Here is a 19161-nt window from a genome sequence, read left to right on the forward strand (position 1 = left end):
AACTATGCACTGCTGATTTTTTCCAAATGACGTACAGCTGTGTAACTCAAACCTTCATCCAACCCAGAAACTTCCTCCCTTCTAGTTCATTCCAACCCCATCCTTCTAGAAAAAACTATTGTTCTTATTTTTACTACCACATATTAGTTTTCCCTATTCTAGGCTTCGAATTAAATAGAATCACACAATATGTAGATTTTATGTAAGGCTTCTTGCACTCCAAATAATGTTTTGAAGATTTATCAATGTTATTGCAGTAATTTTTGTAGTTGTCACTGAATAGTATTTAGATAGTTATTAAACTAACACTTTATATCTTCAAAGAATCAGCATTTTTATATCTTCCAAGAATCAACTTCTCTTGATAGTACTAATTTTTAAAAATATTTATTATATTATAATAATATTTTTCTAAGAGGAAGGGAAAATTATATATGTATATTTTTCTATCTAGATATTTACTTACAAAATGTTATTTACCAGGAGAACAAAATTATAAACTTGTGTATGGACAGTAGACACTTAATGATACGCTTAAATAAGTGCTTGATGGTAAATACACACAAAACCATACAATGATTACATCTTCACTGAAAAGTATGAGACACTGATACTCAAGTCTCTGGAACCTTTCCTATTTACTTCCAGATGGTATGAGTAAGCTTCTTTTGACAAGTATAATATTGATTTTCTTATGTCTAAGGATGATTTTCATCAAGATGAAAATGGAAAAGTCTAACCATGTTTCATAAGAAAAAAATTGCTAAGAGGGACTTTACCTAACCAACACAATCAGTGTAATCTGGTTCTTTGTACCCTCAGTGAATCCCCCACAATAAAAAAAAAGAAAAGAAAATGAAAAAAGTTGCTTGTCCTTACAATTCTCAGAATGATCAGATATCAAAAACCACAAAAAATATATCATTCTAATTATTAATAATATCTGTTAATATCGCTGTATTCAAGTAGTTTTCTAAAAGGTGATTTTACTTTATCTTTTCTTCTCTCAGTAACTCCTTTGGGGCACACAATAAATTCCATTGACCAAATAGAAGTCAAATTTAATCAAAGTGCTTCTTATAGGACAAAGCAGAAAATACTTAACTTCTACCAATACTATAAGATATGCTGCAAATGTAAGATGAAATATTTTCACTGTGAAAACTTGTTCTAAGGAGCAAATTGGAAATACTCTTGATACAAATATTTTCTGCTGATTTTTTGTAAAAAAAATCTGCCATCTTGTAAAAACCATTGTCAAAACAGTAAGAAAAAAAGAAAGAACTTTCTTAATTAAAGCTGGCTTTTTTTTTTTTGGAGATTATATTGCCCAGGCTAGTCTCAAACTCCGCCTCAGAATCCCAATTAGCTGGGATTGCAGGTGTAAGCTACCACCTCTTGCTCCTGTTTTTGTTTTTTTTTCTTTTCAAAGTCTCACAGATAAAATGATACGGAGCTGGAACCAAGGGTTTCATCTACCATCATTGCTTAGACATTTGAAATCTTCATGAATTCTTTGTAATTTTTTTAGTTCATAAATACACAGCACTGATGGTATGCAGCTGGTTCTTTTGAGATTTCACAGCGTTGAAACAAATCTCCACTTAGGATGCACATAAGATATGTAATTAATGCTGCCACCAGCCAGAGCTTGGGTGGTGTCAGCCAGACTGACCCCTGTTGAACCTAATGGTTTTACCATCCACTAAGGATTATTACTTAGACCTACCTTTCTTTTGGGATTGAAGAGGATCTTTTTCTAATATCATTCGTTATACACTTATTAGTTGTTGTCAACCTTTTCTGCACCTGCTGTTGCTAATTTTGGTACCATGACAATGTCCATGGCATGTTTACAGTTAAAAGCAGCATGAATAAATGTGGCATTTGGTTTAAAAAAAAAAAATTTAGATTTCACAGCATTGAAAGTCTTCCATAGGCTAGAGGAAAATAGCTAAACCATCATGAGAAAATGGCCAGGTAGCCTCATGGATTTAGACAAAATGAGCAGTGAGGCTTAAGGAGGCCCTCAGAAAGGCCATTTGTCATCAGCCTCACAGTGGGACACATCTTTTTAATGATGTGCTATAAAAAACAGGAGATGTTAGGTGCCCTGCCCTATCTAAGGCTCATGTTTCTCCTCTATAAAATGAATCAGAGAATTTCAAATCGATTCTCAATCTAATATCCAAGAATATCTCCAACATCTCATCTACATAAAATACTATCTTCCTATTAAAATGTAGGAAATTCCAAGTAAATCAGAAAATAATTTTTTAATGGAAACACTAATTTCCAGATAATACTTATTTTTCATGAGACTTCCAATTTGCACTTCAAATATAAAGAGAACAAAATTTTCATAGGGACATGGAAGAAATGATGTGACTGTCACACAGAATTTTTAATAGGTTTAGTAAGATATAAGTTATATACCATAAAATTATCCCACAGTAAGTGTATAGTTCAGTGATTTTTAGTAAACTTACAAAAGTTACTACATTTATAGAACTTACTAAATCTACCACAACTCATTCTGAGAACATTTCCACACAGGGTGTTCAACCTGTGGCCCATGGGCCACATGCAGATTATTTGAGGACTGTTTTGCTTATCCGTGATGGTGAATATTGCAAAAATTATATACAGACTTTTTTTTCTCATCAACTTTCATTAATGTGACTCAGTGCCTGTAGCTCAGTGGTTAGGGTGCTGTCCACATATACCAGAGCTGACGGGTTGAGCCCAGCATGGGCCTGCTAAACAACAATGACAACTGCGACAAAAAAATAGCTGGGCATTGTGGCAGATGCCTATAGCCCCACCTACTTGGAAGGCTGAGGCAAGAGAATCACTTAAGCCCAAGAGTTTGAGGTTGCTGTGAGCTGTGATGCTACAGAACTCTACCAAGGGTGACAGAGTGAAACTCTGTCTCAAAAAAAAAAAAAAAAAAAAAAGCTTTCATTAGTGTTCGTGTATTTAATGTGTGGCCCCAAACAACCCTTCTTCCAATGTATGGCACAGGAAAAAAAGTATAAAAGATCAGGTATAAAAGATCTTTTATACCTGTTTATGGTCAATGTTTGCTCCTACCCCTAGTTCCAGGCAACCAACCACTGGTCTCCTCTCTACTTTTCTGGAAATTTAATACAAATGGAACATGTAGTCTTTTGCATCTGGCTTATTTCACTCAGCATAATTTTTATGAGATTCATCCACCCTTGTTGAATCACTAGTTCATTCCTTTTTTATTGCTAGATAGCATTTCATTTTATGGATATGTTACATCTTGTTTATCCATTCCTCAGCAGATGAATATTTGGATTGTTTTCAGTTTTTTGGTTATTATGAATAGTGCTGCTATAAAAATTCATGTACAAATCTGTGTGTGGACATATGTTTTTACTTTGGGGGATAAATATCTAGGCATAAACTTCTGAGTCATATGGTAAGTTTATGCATAACTTTAGAACAAACTGCCAAACTTTTCCAAATTTATATTAATGGTTAAGATTGTGAATACTTCTCTTACTTGAAGACAACTCAAAATTGTGATCATTCAGAAAATGAGCTTTTTTTGTGACTATCACTAAATATATATTATATAATTAAAATTGGTTATTTTAAACCCTGGGACTTCTGTCTTTAGTCCTTAATGAAGGTAAGATCACTTATTTTGTTATGATAATTATTTTAAAATATGGCAATTCTAATTTACCATATGCCAGAAATGCAAGAAATAAGGTTTTGGCAAAACAGTACAATGACCACTGGCATTCATAGAAAAAAACTATGGTGTAGGGTAAATTGCTGAGCTACCTTTTCAATCTCCAGTCATTTCAATTTTTAGGATATAAACATGATAATTATGTGAATAGTTGTCCATTATAAAAGTACCACGTTCTGAAGAAAATGACTTAATTATTATTTGAACTTAAAGAGAAATTTTATGTATACCTTGACCTTTTGAACTAAATACTTCAGTTGGGCTCTTCTGACTATGGAAATAAATAGCTATCTACTTATTTAGCTAACTAGAAATTTATTGCTGTTTTGATAATATTTGTCATTGTTTCTTTTTCATACTTAGAATTAAAATATTTTAAATGCTTAAAATGTTTTTCAATATTAATAAAATATTGAAATTTCTGATTATGCACGTATTTGACATGTATAAATTAACATTTCATTACTAACAACTCTGATGGCATATGGTCAATGTAGTATTTGAACTTTTCTAGGTGAGAAAAACAAAGCCAAAATAGTTTGGCATTATTACCTACTCGTATGACATTATTAAAATTTCCTCATTTTGTGGAGTGGATATGGCCTAAGATTAAGACTGGGTGCTTAAAATAGAATTTTATAATATTTAAAACATGTTAGGAAAATCTAACTGAATAAACCCATTTGAAAACAAGTTTTACTGACTTAATTTTTAAAAATATTTTATAAGCATTTAGATTTACAAGTTTTACTGACTTTAAATTGCAGAAGTAAGGAAGAACCCTGCCTCATCACTTTTTTTTTTTTTTTTAGATTGACAAAATTATTTTTCTTTTATCTTACATTTAGACCTTTGGAACTGCAATAAATTTCCCTCCTCCACTCAAAATTCTAAACTTAGAAAAGAAAAAATGAGATTATCCTTGAGTATTCCAAATACTATCCACCAGGTGACTGTTTCTTAGGCGCTGAAAATGAGAATACTTTAATACCCGTTGGTCACACTGTCCCATAATGTGGGATGAATTAATTTAAATTAAGGAAGAGAGGACCAGAGACAGAATAAGGGAATGAAAAAGGTTGAGGTTGATATAGTAAAAACTGTTATGGAGCAGCAGTTATGAAGTTAAGCAAAAACAAAAATAGTGGACAAGGCAGCTTATGGGTAGCAGGAAATAGACGCAATGGAACACTAGAGTAACATGCGCTATCGCACTGCTGAGGTGCCCAGACCTTCCATAGCTCCATAACTTCTATGACCTGCCAATGAAACAAACTTAACGAATGGGTAGGAATCAGCCAGCCAAATTGCAAGTGTGCATAGGGGTGGGGAGAGCAGGCAGGAACAGCGTTCTTGGGCATAAGGAATAGCCTGAGCAGAAGCATTGAGGGAAGAGTAGTTGGTGAACTGGAAGCTTCTGAAGAAGGTCAGTGTGATTGGTGCCATGTGTTAAGTGGTGTGCAAGGCAGCTGTAGAAGACAGAGGCAGAGGGATCAGGAAATCCCCTGCAGACTGCATTAGGAAATGTGTCTTTATATTCAGAGCAAACACATTTCCCCCCACTAAACTGTACAAACACAACCCCCCAAATTTATGAGAAATCAATAATGCCAACTTTCATATCGCAGACTATTAAAAAATATATATGTGGTAGAAACGTTGCCTCACAATCTCTTAGCAACAAGTAACTCAAATGCTTGAGGAAAAATTTGACTTGAGAAGAAAAATTTATGCTGTTTTTAATGAAAAACTACAAAGTATTTTACAATAGCTTACAGTTTAAATGGAATTCATCAATACAGGTCCCTCCATCAAACAGAATGTGTTATTAAAATCAGTTGTAATTAACTGTGTTTAGCCAAAAGCCAAATGAAAATAAAGCAGTTGTTAATTGCCTGTATTTGCATGGACAGCTTGAGAATTATGATGCTTACAACGTATTTCTGTGTTTCTCAAATCACTTCTTCATTTCACTGTCCCTCCTAGGGCCACTTTCATCTCCCTCTCTCTATCACAATACTGATTACTGCATTGACTTTTTAATTTAAAAGATTATACAGATAATACTGGCTAAGTATCTCTTACCCAAAATGCTTGGGACAAGGTGCATTTTGACTTTTGAATTTTTTTTCATATTTTGAAATATTTGCATTTCTGGTTAAGCATCCCGAATCCTAAAAAACCCAAATATGAAATGCTCTAATAGGCATTTCCTTAGAGAGTAATGTCAGTGTTCAAAAAGTTTCAGATTTTAGACTATTTCTGATTTCAGATTTTTAGATTTAACATGCTCAAATAAATAAATGCTATAAACATTTATTTTAACAAAAAAATTTAAAGAGTTGCAAAAGAGAATTTAAGAAATATCTATTGTCTTCGTGAATTCTCTGTATATATCTATTGGATTGTATTGGAGGTATAGATTTGTAAGAGTTATTACTCAATACCATTAATAAATTTACACAGGGGAGTGAGCCACATGCTGAGATAATTAAGAGGAACACAGAGTAATGAGTGGTTGTATGTGTTAACTCATTTAGACCTATGACAGCCCAATAATGTAGGTTCTGTTATTACCCTCATTTTTATAATGGCAAAACTGAATTTCAGAGTGTCAAGGAGCTTGTCCAAGGTTACGTGATCGGTGGAGCTAGATTTAAACCCAGCTCATGTTCTAAGGTTAATAATTTTAACCTCTTTGATAAACTGTTCTAAGGTTCTAAGGTTAATAATTTTAACCTCTTTGGTAAACTGTTTCAAGTAAGGTAAATGGAAATGAGAAATTTCAAATAAGAAAACTGAGTTTTGGTACTGAGCAGGAAGCTAGAGGCTGAGGTGGGAAGATTGCTTGAGCACAGGAGTTAGAGGTTGCTGTGATCTAAGATGACACCACTACCCTCTAACCAGGGCAATAGAGTGAGATTGTGTCTCAATTTTTTAAAGATAATTATTAGAAAAAAATAAAATGGAGGTTCATAAATGTGAAAAAAAAAAAAAAGAAAGAAAAGAAATGGGTGGCTCATGAATGGTGTCATAGAAAATTTACATCTGGTTTGGGTCTTGAATGTGAAGAGCCACTGGTCCAGAGAACAGAAGGAAGGAAATGTCAAACTGAGGAAAAATAAAGATGAGCATTGAGGTGTTGCTATATGGTATCTATGATCTTTCATTCTACAAGACATTATGTAAAGAATGAACTACCAAAATCTCATGTTAGTCAAAACACTCTTTCATCCGCTCTCTAATTCAGAATATGTTAAGATCATATGATACCCTTTCATATCATTCTCACAAGGAAATCTTTCCTCTGAGTGGGGAATTATTTCTAGGGACTTAAAAAAATGCATGTGCTTTTTCTCTGTAGTGTCCATCCCAGTAGGGGCATCTCACGCTAATCAATTATGCAAACATGGTGTTCAGTTTCATGGAGCTAAGGCAACCTGGTTGGGAAAATGACACTAATCACAGTATAGAAAATTCCACAGAGGATGTGAAGAGGTACCCAACCTGTCTCCAAAAAACATATGATACACAATGGCATCCCAGTTCTCAGTTTTCTACGAACTCTCCACCTCTCTCTCTACTTCTCTTCCTCCTCTGGCCCTCACTTCTTGACAATACACTAATGTTCCATCTTTGGATCCACCAGATAACTCATTAACAAGCAAAGCTCCAGTTGTAATTTGGCTACTTACCTAGTAAGTAGTTTAGCGGACTCTGATATCCGCACCTCCATTTCTTTTTTTTGTTTGTTTTTAGCCAATATCAAATCTTTTTTTTTTTTTTTGCTTTTTTTTTAATTAAATCATAGCTGTGTACATTAATGCAATCATGGGGCACCATACACTGGTTTTATATAACATTTGACATATTTTCATCACACTGGTTAACATAACCTTCCTATGTTATTGTGTTTAGACATTTATATTCTACATTTATTAAGTTTCACATATACCCTTGTAAGATGCACTGTAGGTGTAATCCCACCAACCTCCCTCTGCCCATCCTCTCCCCTTCCTCCCCTCCCTCACCCTCTTCCCCATATTCTTCGGTTATAACTGGGTTATAGCTTTCATATAAAAGCCATAAATTAGTTTCATAGTAGGGTTGAGTACATGGGATACTTTTTCTTCCATTCTTGAGATACTTTACTAAGAAGAATATGTTCCAGCTCCATCCCATGTAACATGACAGAGGTAAAGTCTCCACCTTTCTTTAAGGCTGTATACTATTCCATGGTGTACATATACCACAATTTATTAATCCATTCGTGGATCGATGAGCACTTGGGCTTTTTCCATGACTTAGCAATTATGAATTGGGCTGTAATAAACATTCTGGTACAAATATCTTTGTTACAATGTGATTTTTGGTCTTCTGGGTATATACCTAGTAGAGGAATTATAGTATTGAATGGCAGGTCTACTTTTAGATATCTAAGTGTTCTCCAAACATCTTTCCAAAAGGAATGTATTAATTTGCATTCCCACCAGCAGTGTAGAAGTGTTCCCTTTTCCCCACATCCATGCCAACATCTCTGGTCTTGGGGTTTTGTGATATGGGCTAATCTTACTGGAGTTAGATGATATCTTAAAGTAGTTTTGATTTACATTTCTCTGATGATTAAAGATTATGAGCATTTTTCATATGTCTATAGGCCGTGCATCTGTCTTCTTCAGGTTTCTCTTCAAGTCCCTTGCCCAGCCTGTGATGGTATCACTTGTTCTTTTCTTGCTTATACATTTGAGTTCTCTGTGGATTCTGGTTATTAAACCTTTGTCAGAGACATAACCTGCAAATATCTTCTCCCATTCTGAGGGCTGTCTGCTTGCTTTACTTACTGTGTTCTTGGCTGTGCAGAAGCTTTTTAGTTTGATCAGGTCCCAGTAGTGTATTTTTGAAGCTGCTTCATTTGCACGGGGGGGGTCCTCCTCATAACATACTCACCCAGACCGATTTCTTCAAAAGTTTTCCCTGCACTCTCTTCTAGTATTTTTATAGTTTCATGTCTTAAGTTTAAATCTTTACTCCAGTGAGAGTCTATCTTAGTTAATGGTGAAAGGTGTGGGTCCAGTTTCAGTCTTCTACAGGTTGCCAGCCAGTTCACCCAGCACCATTTGTTAAATAGGGAATCTTTTCCCCACTGAATGTTTTTAATTGGCTTGTCAAAGATCAGATAATGGTAAGTAGCTGGATTCATCTCTTGGTTCTCTATTCTGTTCCAGACATCTACTTCTCTCTTTTTGTGCCAGTACCATACTGTTTTGATCACTCTCGATTTATAGTATAGTCTGAGGTGCAGTAGTGTGATTCCTCCTGCTTTGCTTTTATTTCTGAGTAATGTCTGGCTATTCAAGGTTTTTTCTAATTCCATATAAAATGAAGTATTATTTTTTCAAGATCTTTAAAGTATGACAGTGGAGCTTTAATAGGGATTGCATTAAAATTGTATATTGCTTTGGGTAGTATGGACGTTTTAACAATGTTGATTCTTCCTAGCCAGGAGCATGGTATGTTTTTCCATTTGTTAACATTTTCAGCTATTTCTTTTCTTAGAGTTTCATAGTTCTCTTTATAGAGATCTTTCCCGTCCTTTGTTAGATAAACTCCCAAATATTTCATCTTCTTTGGCACTACTGTGAACAGAAGAGAGTCCTTGACTGTTTTTTCAGCTTGACTATTGTTGGTATATATAAAGGCTACCAATTTATGAATGTTGATTTTATAACCTGAGACACTGCCGTATTCCTTGATCACTTCTAAGAGTTTTGTAGTAGAATCCCTGGTGTTTTCCAGATATTCAATCATACCATCTGTGAAGAGTGAAATTTTTATCTCTTCTGACCCTATATGGATACCCTTGAACACCTTTTCTTCCCTAATTGCTATGGTTAAATGTTCCATTACAATGGTTAAGAGCAGTGGAGACAATGGGCAACCTCACCTGGTTCCCGATCTGAGTGGAAGTGATTTCAATTTAACTCCATTCAATTTAACTCCATTTAACTCCATTTCAATTTAACTCCATATGATATTGGCTGTGGGTTTGCTGTAGATGGCCTCTATCAGTTTAAGAAATGTCCCTTCTATACCAATTTTCATAAGTGTTCTGATCATGAAGGGATGCTGGATATTATCAAAAGCTTTTTCTGCATCGATTGAGAGAATCATATGGTCTTTGTTTTTTAATTTGTTTATGTGCTGAATTATATTTATAGATTTACATATATTGAACCAGCCTTGAGATCCTGGGATAAAACTGACTTGGTCATGATGTATAATTTGTTTGATGTGTTGCTGGATTCTGTTTGTTAGAAGCTTGTGGAATATTTTTGCATCTATATTCATTAGTGATATTGGTGTATAATTTTCTTTTCTTATTGGGTCTTTTCGTGGTTTGGGGATCAGGGTGATGTTTGCTTCATAGAACGTGTTGGGTAGTCTTCCTTCTTTTTCTATATTTTGGAACAGGTTGAGTAAAATAGGTACTAATTCCTCTTTAAAGGTTTGGTAGAATTCTGACGTGAAGCCATCTGGTCTCGGGCTTTTCTTTTTAGGGAGATTTTGTATGGTTGATGTTATTTCAGAACTTGATATGGGCCTGTTCAACATTTCCACTTGATTCTGGCTATGTCTTGGACAGTGACGTGCTTCCAATATTGGTCAATTTCCTTCAGATTTTCATATTTCTGAGAATAAAGTTTCTTGTAATATTCATTAAGGATTTTTTGAATTTCTGAGGAGTCTGTTGTTTATTTTGTCTTTGTCATTTCTGATTGATGAAATTAGAGATTTTACTTTATTTTTCCTGGTTAGGTTAGCCAAAGGTTTATCTATTTTATTGACCTTTTAAAATAACCAACTTTTTGATTTATTGATCTGTTGTATAATCCTTTTGTTTTCAATTTCATTTAATTCTGCTCTAATTTTGGTTATTTCTTTTCTTCTACTGGGTTTGGGGTTGGAATGTTCTTCCTTTCCCAGTTGCTTGAGATGTCCCATTAAGTTGTTAACTTCCTCTCTTCTTAAGGAAAGCTTGCAGTGCTATAAATTTCCCTCTTAGGACTGCCTTTGCTGTATCCCGGAGGTTCTGATAATTCATTTCTTCATTGTCATTTTGTTCCAAAAATTTGGCAATTTCCTTCTTAATCTCATCTCTGACCCAGCTATTATTCAGCATAAGGTGATTTAACTTCCATGTTTTTGTATGAGTATGCAGATTCCTGTTGTTACTGAGTTCAACTTTTATTCCATGGTGGTCCAAGTAGAGCACCTCCATTTCTAAATACCCACTCAGATCCAGTCCTCTGAGCTTCTTGAACCACTGACATGCAATGCTAAACCTCAATCATCACCATTTTCCTAAAGAAATAGTTTACTTCTCTACATTCCCTGACCTGCCACAGTCCTAGGCACCCAGGTGACACTTGCAGAGTCAACTCTCACACACCTTGCCATTAAATTGACATAAAACATAGAGAAGAACAAAAGCAAAGATGCCCATGACAGCACTTCACTGTCATCCTGAGTGAAGCAGTGGTTCTCTTCCGAAAGGCTAAACTTCTGAGAACAAAGGGATTTTCTCTCACTTCTCTTTACTTAGTCTTGCATACTAAAGTGCAGGCCATTTTAGAGGTCAGTAATTCTATTTTGCTTCCTTTAATTTAAAAAAATCTAAACAATACATGTATATATTAATATATCCTTAGGTACAAACCACATATAGATTATGGTTTCATATCATTCTGATCACTTACAATGAGTTGATGAATCCATGTTTCCAGCAATTTCTATTTCACCTTCTTTCTTAGCCCCCTCCAATAAGACCACTGCTTATTATGTCTAGTCCACCCCATTAGGTATGACTGAATAGAATCCCAGCTCATCCCATTGGCATTCATGTCTTGAAGGGAAAAAGGCATGTATCTCTTGTTTACAAATAATCCCTTAGGTTTTGTTCAAAACTGCCTTTCTTTTGATTTAATTCATCTAAAAAATTATTTTTAAAGCTCAAGAGATCTCTTACACAACATGGTGACTATAGTTAATAACAATGTCCTGCATACTTGGAAATTAGAGTGGATTTTAAGTATTCTCAAGAAATGGTATGCGAGGTAATGAACTTGGTTAATAACTTGACTTAACCATTCTACAAATGCATAAATATTTCAAAACCTTATGTTATATACCATAAATATATATATAAATTTCATCAATTAGAAAATAAATAATAAGAAACAAGATGTTTGTATATGGACATTTACTGTATACTGCATCTTTTGTGCTAGAAAAAAAATTAAATACCCTAATTATAATTTGGTATAAAAATCCTGTAGAATATGCTATTTGATATATTAATATGTACATGTGTTAGATGTTTTAAAATTAAAGGAAGCAAATAAGTGTTTCATAAATTAAGAAAATTATTTGTAGGGAGCAAGGCTCTACACAAGACACTTTAGTTGTGAGTGTCTAGTTTCTCCTTGATGCATTCTAGATACATTTTCTACACTATTTTTCCTTTTATTTCTACAAAATTCCACCTAGCTTCCCTCAGCTACTTATTTATGCTAATTTTTTTCCTCCTTCATTTCGCTATTTCTAACTTCTGAAATGTCATCCTTCATCTTCTTTATGTCATCTTTGATTCTTTTCACTCCCCAAATGCCCTTCACCCAAAAAGCCTTGTAGTAGGGTTTCATACCCTTTTGGGGGAAATGTACCCCTGGCCCCTAAACTCTGGGCCAAGTGTCTTCTGTGCCTGAATATTATCTACAGTGCTTGGCCTGAAAAGACAAGCCAATCTTACCTATTTTTAATACTTGCCAAACTCATCACCTTTCCAATTCATTCTTTCCACTATTCCCAGGTTAATTATTGTACAATACTACATTATTATGTTACTTCTTACCCCTTCTAGGGTACAAAAAAACGTATATGCCTCTCTAATGCTCACAGAATAAAGGTTAAAATAGGCTATATTCATCATTGGGGGGGAAATAGGCTATCACAAAATAATATAGGCACAGGCTAAATACCATGGACGCAAAGATGATTAAGACACTTCCTACCCTCACCTGTCAGTAGTTAGGGAAAATGATCTCTAAAACTTAACTTTAACACACAATAAGGGTTATGAGCAAAATGTTACATTTTCAAAGGAAGAAAAATATTTTTCTGAGGCACAGAAGGAGATGCTTTTAGGAACAGTAATACTATTTTTGCCTGGAGGAGATTATCAGACAGTTGGAGAGCCTATTGCTATACAAAGCAATGTTTGACATTTACTGAATTTAGAGGGAGTGGAGATTATTCTGCAGGAAAGTTTCATGGGGAAGGTAGGATTTCAGTTTAGCTTTGAAAAACAGAGTCAAAGAAAAAGAAGAAGAGTCAGGATTTAGAAGAGCATTGTAGGTGAAAAATGGTAGAAACAGAAGCCTATTTTAAACTGCAAACTTGGTACATAATTACAAAATACAAACAGACCAGTTTAAAATGGAAGGGTCATGTTCACAGATACTTGGAACCGTGGAATAGGGAGGGACTTAAGAGTAATTGTGTCTGTTCTCTCTCCCTCTCATAGTGACACTAGACAGATACACTGGGACCAGACTGTAGATTACTCCCAGAATGAATTATCTTTCTCCCTCTTAAACACTAGTTTGTTGAACAAAAGCCCAGATACAGTGATCCCAGGTACCACATATCTGGTGTTCATCAGAACATTTTCCTTTCAAACGCAGGCATTTCAAAAGATACACTAAATATTTGTCTTTCAGAAATAATTCAGTAGTCATCTGAAAGACTTACTGCTATTTTCTAGTGTGGCATAATAAACCAAAACTTGGAATCATCATCACAAACAAGAAGCATTAACTTCAGACCAAAAAAGCAACAACTCTGAGTTTTTCTGGCAAAATTATAAAAAGGATGAAGAGTACAGGGAATCGTGAAATTTTGGAACCGCACTTTGGATAGAATTTCCCTGGCTAGTCACAGAATCGCTTGTAATCACTTACGGATTATTTTCACTTACACGCTCTCCCTAAATTCCCTTTATTACATTTATTTTTAAAAGTGCTATTCCCTGGCAGCATCTTCTCTTTCCTGATTCCCTCCTCTGCAATTTACTGTTATAATTCATTTAAATAAATAAAGCAATAAACAATGTTAAAGAAGTACAGATCCTTTACAATGTAAGTTCTAGACACTCTCTTTGAAAACGTATGGTATGAGACCAAACGAGATCCAAAAGTTTCACAGACATGTACATTGCACATGGATGATCTTGGTAAATGTGCATGAAAATCTTATCTGTTTGAGTGGCATGGGATTAGTCCACCTGTATCAGTCATGTGGAGTTGCAAACCCACTTCCTTCACGGTTCTGGGCCCCAACTGCGGCGTCAGTTAAAAATGGAAGGGTCATGTTCACAGATACTTGGAACCGTGGAATAGGGAGGGACTTAAGAGTAATTGTGTCTGTTCTCTCTCCCTCTCATAGGGAGAGGCCACATAAATCCACAGTACCAAAGGCACACATGTGGAAAATGCCTTTCAGCTCTAGTTATTATCAGAAACAGCGTGCTTCCACCAAGCCCAAGGCAAGGGTAAATGTGCTTGTCATTCCTTTCATTTTTTAACTTTTATTTTTTACAGAATCATAACACTCGGTTTGCAAGGGAGTGGGCAGGAAAACTAAGACACGTCTCCCCTCCTACAACCAGCATAGGCGCTCCATAACGACACAGAGGCAATCAACATGTCGTTAGGCAAGAGTGGTGGTTTTGATGTTAGAAATACCAGCTGCATATTTCTAGCATGAGGGGCTTGCTGTCTGCCCAGTAAAACACAGATCTGGCCCAAGAAAGAAACACTCTGGTGTCCCTGACAGAGGTCCAAGTATGATATTCAAGGCATGTCAGATGGGTGTTACAACAGCATCATCAGAGCAGGGCAGGGTACAGGGCTGGCCCTAGACACTCTCCTTCCTTGAAGACGGGTGGACTTTAACAAAAATAAAGATAAGTTTTACCGTCACAAATGACTGTGCTGACCCAGTTTCCCTTTGGAACATGTTCACTGTATGACCTTTTTCCCTCCCTATAAATGATACTGGAAGACCTCCATATGTTTATCATCTGTATTCACAATCATATTAGGTGTTTGATCTGTGTTTCTTTTCTTCATAAGATTTTAAATTAGACTGTTCTCTGCCTATATTTTACATTACTTGTATATTTTTGCATTTCCCATTTTAAAGACATCTTTTAATTAGAATTATACAATACTTTATATGTGGAATCTTTTGTATCTATAGACAAAAATCTGTAGGGAAGGTAAGTTTTCTTTTCTTAAAATTATCATAGAAAATCACTCATTCATTCAACAAATTTTTATTGAGCATTTAGAATATGCCCAGCTGCCTCCTACAAGTTGGAGCATCACAAACAAAAAGCCATGCTTTTATTGAACTTACTTTCTAGGAGAAGAGATAGAAAAAGAAATAAGAAGTCAGACATGTAGCATCTGAGATTAGGAGGCAGATATCACTGCAGCCTCTTGATGTCTGTTTCCCTCTTATTCTGGGCACATAAAGGGAGTATATATATTTAGTTCCTTGAAGGTATTTAAGAATTGTCATTATTAGGCGTACACAGAAGGGACCTGTGCCACTCCCAGGCCAATGCATTTAATTACTGAGGCAAGACTCTCCAAGTCCATTCTTTCCCTTTCAGGAGGGCAATTGGCCAGATAGAGCCTGAGTCCTGAGTGAGTGCAAAGAAAAAGGATCCCCTAATATTCAGGAAACATGTGACTGAGCAAAAATGTATTTTTGTTATTTTTATCCATTGAGATTTGGTGATCTGCCACCGAGGCATAATCTAGTCTAACCTGAATAATACGGATGCCAGTAAACACTGAGGAGCAAACAAGGTAAAGCAGGGAAGCAGGAAGGGTCTGGGTGAGGGGGCCATCTGTGATGGAGAGAACAGAGGAGGCTTCACACTAGGGCAAAGGCTTGAAGAAAGGGAGGAGGAGAGTCATCCAGATACTGGGAGGAAGAACAGTCTAGGCTGAAGGAACACCAAGTATGAAGGCCCAGGGAAAGGAAGCTTACAGAGGCTATAGGAAAATGAGCAAGGAAGAAATAGTAAGAAGAGCAGCCAGAAGTAACCAGGCCAGATGGACAAGGCCTGCAGGATGTCAGGAGGATTTAGACCTTTGCTCTGAAACGGTAAGTGATCAGAGGATTTTGCGCAGAAAAATGAAGATCTCTGATTTCCACTTTATCAGGATCACAGTAGGTACTGTATTAAAGAATATCTAAGAGACAAAACCAAGGAGACCAGCTCAGGAACTGTAGTAATAATCCATGTCAGAGGTGATGGTAGCTGGAATCAAGGTGGGAGAGAACATGAGGAAAACAGAGACTTCAAAATTCTGGACAAAACTTGAAAGTAAAACTGAAAACTTTACTGAGGACTCAAACTCGAGTAAAAGGGAGTTACGGATGTCTTCAGCCCTTTTGAGCTGAGTGAACAGAAAGCTAGAACTGTCTTTAACTGAGTTGAGAAAAACTGTGGGAGGAGAAAGTCAGGGCCGAGGCATTCAGGAACTTGGCTTCGCACATGCTAATTCCTAGTTGTCTCTATTAGAAAACAAGGTGGCATGTTAAGTAGGGAGTTGGATAAATGGGTCCGGGGTTGAGGGGAATGGTCAGGGCTGGAGATGGAAATTGCCAACTTGTTAGTGTTTGGATAATATTTAAAGTCACAAGACTAAATGAGCTCACCAAGATAGAGGAGATGGAAGAGAGAAGAGATCCAAGCACTCAGGCTTGGGTTGCTCCAATTTAGGAGAAGGGAATGAAGCAGCCGGAGAGAAAGGAGAACCAGACAAAAGAGGGAACTGGAGCCCAGAGGTGTTGAGCTTCTTGCCAAGGGAGCATCAAACCTTACCTCCGGCCCTGGGCTCCCTGCTCACAGCTCAGCTCCCAATGTGGTGAAATTGTACTGGGACTCAGCATGACTGCTTATTATTGTTTGCGGAATCTCTCATAACAATAGTCCAAATTCAGGAACATGTGGCTGCTGCTACAGAAAAGAAATTGGCCAGCAAATGGAAAAGAAAACACCGGAGAAATGAGAGATGGAGAGAAGCAAGGCAAAGTTGGAACAAGCGTTTTCTTGACAGCCTCGCACCATTACAGAGAATGCACTTTGAGGGTGTGCTTGCCCAGAGGGACAAGCAGCACAGGGCTCTCATCTAGGATAGTTTTACTCTGTGACAGATATCCTGTAATGTTATATGGGGAAAACTAGTGACAGGAGTGACGAATACCTGCAGTTCTAAAACAGGGATATAATGAAAAAGTGTCCTAAAACTTCTCTAAAATAGCAATCTTCTGTTTTCTACTTAAAATGTAAAAAAGAGGAAAGAAAATCATTCTAACCCTTACAACAACACCCCCGTTCCCCTCTCAAAGAACAACTCACCAGGCAATCTTCAAATCTGCAAATTTCTAAAACTGACTTGAGACCCTGAAATCTAAGAAAGGCAAGTGTATTAAAGGAGATGCTACTGGATGCCATAGAAGCTAGTAAGAGGATTTGCTTAAAAATTTTAATGACCGAGGCCGGCGCGGCGCTCTTCCTTTCCGATCCGCCATCGCGGTGGGACCGCCACCAAGATGCAGATTTTCGTAAAAACCCTTACGGGGAAGACCATCACTCTCGAGGTTGAACCTTCGGATACGATAGAAAATGTGAAGGCCAAGATCCAGGATAAGGAAGGGATTCCTCCTGATCAGCAAAGACTCATTTTTGCTGGCAAGCAACTGGAAGATGGATGTACTTTGTCTGACTACAACATTCAAAAGGAGTCCACTCTTCATCTTGTGTTAAGACTTCGTGGTGGTGCTAAGAAAAGGAAGAAGAAGTCTTATACCACTTCCAAGAAGAATAAGCATAAGAGAAAGAAGGTTAAGCTTGCTGTCCTGAAATACTATAAGGTGGATGAGAATGGCAAAATAAGTCGCCTTCGTCGAGAGTGTCCTTCAGATGAGTGTGGTGCTGGAGTTTTTATGGCCAGCCACTTTGATAGACATTATTGTGGCAAATGTTGTCTTACTTACTGTTTCAACAAACCAGAAGACAAGTAATTATATATGAATTAATAAAAGACATGAACTAAAACAAAAAAAAAAAAATTTTAATGACCTTCTAAAGGCCTAGGTTAGTCTATCATGAAAACATAGGATCCGAGAAGCCCAGGCCACAAGGTGAATGTTCACCTACTAGCAGGCTTCCTCCATGAACCTCATGATTACTTAGCAGGAAAGACTGGAAGCAGCAAGAAAGTCCCAAGAAAGCCTCCCTTGGGGTGCAAGCCTGGGGGAGGCAAAATCAGAAAGCGCAGTCCAGATCCTTCCCTCCTATCATTTCTACCGAACACAGCCCACAGAAGAAAAAGGTCAACCACCTGTTGCCCCAGGCACAGGTGAAGATCTATTAGCCCTGGGAGAAGGGAAGAGGAAAATATGCCTTCTCCATGCGGGAAAGGCGAGAACACCTCCTAGGGCCAGCCTGTTAGACCTTCCCCTGGGGTGATGTGGGATCACTGAGTAGACCCCACTTCTCAGCCCCAGTGCAGGCTGCTTGCTTAGGACCCAATCTGAGTCAGAGTAACTGAGCCAGCCTCTGCGCTCCCTCCCAGCAGACTAATAAGCACTGGATGGTGAGGAACAGCTGCCTGTTGACCAATAACTACAAACAAGAGCTGGACGCACCTCCTTCACACTGCTATAAAATGAAAGACAAAAATTTGAAGTGGGGGGCACATTACAGACAGAAGAACAAAGATATGCTAGATGGTAATAGAAGCTTTGCAAACGTTTACAGACTTAAAATGGGGGAGATTCTCACAGATTATCTGGATGGGCCCAATCTAATCATCTGACTCCTTAAAAGCAGAGAAGTTTCTCCGGCTGGAGGCAGGAGATCTGAGGCAAAGGAAGGTCCTCTGTTGAACAACCACATGAAACTTAATCTGCAAAGAACCTGAATGAGCCTGTAAGTGGATTCTCCCCACGTTCACCCCCAGCCTCCCGTAAGAGCTCAACCAGCTAAAGTTTTTATTTTAGCTCTGTAACACTTGGAGTAGACTTTTGACCTACAGAGCTGTAAGATATTTGTATTGTTTTAAACTGCTAAGTTTGTGGTAATTTGTCATGGCACAGTAAAAAACTAATACGGTGTCTTTAAGTCAGGCCACTTAAAGGCATGCTTTGTAAATAGCAAGGATCTGTGAAGGCAGAGCAGGGACCAACTAGGTGAGTAAGAGTCTGATTTCGGGCCCTACAAGGCTACCCCCAAACAGACCCCACCCCAGCTGTTCACCACTACACTTGAATTTCCACTTTTGAAGTGCAGT

The 19161-nt window shown here is 37.0% G+C and overlaps 2 protein-coding genes across 8 annotated transcripts in view; one reads left to right on the forward strand and one right to left on the reverse strand.

Moving 5' to 3' along the window:
* Positions 1–19161, reverse strand: part of ABI3BP (ABI family member 3 binding protein) — a 258235-nt gene that overhangs the window by 207948 nt on the left and 31126 nt on the right. The gene's annotated exons all lie outside the window — the stretch shown is intronic.
* On the forward strand, positions 17369–17924 carry LOC128568112 (ubiquitin-40S ribosomal protein S27a-like). The gene has a single exon (XM_053565789.1). It carries the CDS (start codon positions 17420–17422, stop codon positions 17888–17890), a length of 471 nt encoding a protein of 156 aa, XP_053421764.1. The 5' UTR covers positions 17369–17419; the 3' UTR covers positions 17891–17924.

This window comes from Nycticebus coucang, chromosome 16, assembly GCF_027406575.1.
Source record: "Nycticebus coucang isolate mNycCou1 chromosome 16, mNycCou1.pri, whole genome shotgun sequence".
Lineage (NCBI taxonomy): Eukaryota > Metazoa > Chordata > Mammalia > Primates > Lorisidae > Nycticebus > Nycticebus coucang.

Coding starts and splice junctions, on each gene's coding strand:
- LOC128568112 (XM_053565789.1), top strand. CDS start 17,420: ATGCAGATTTTCGTAAAAACCCTTACGGGGAAGACCATCACTCTCGAG.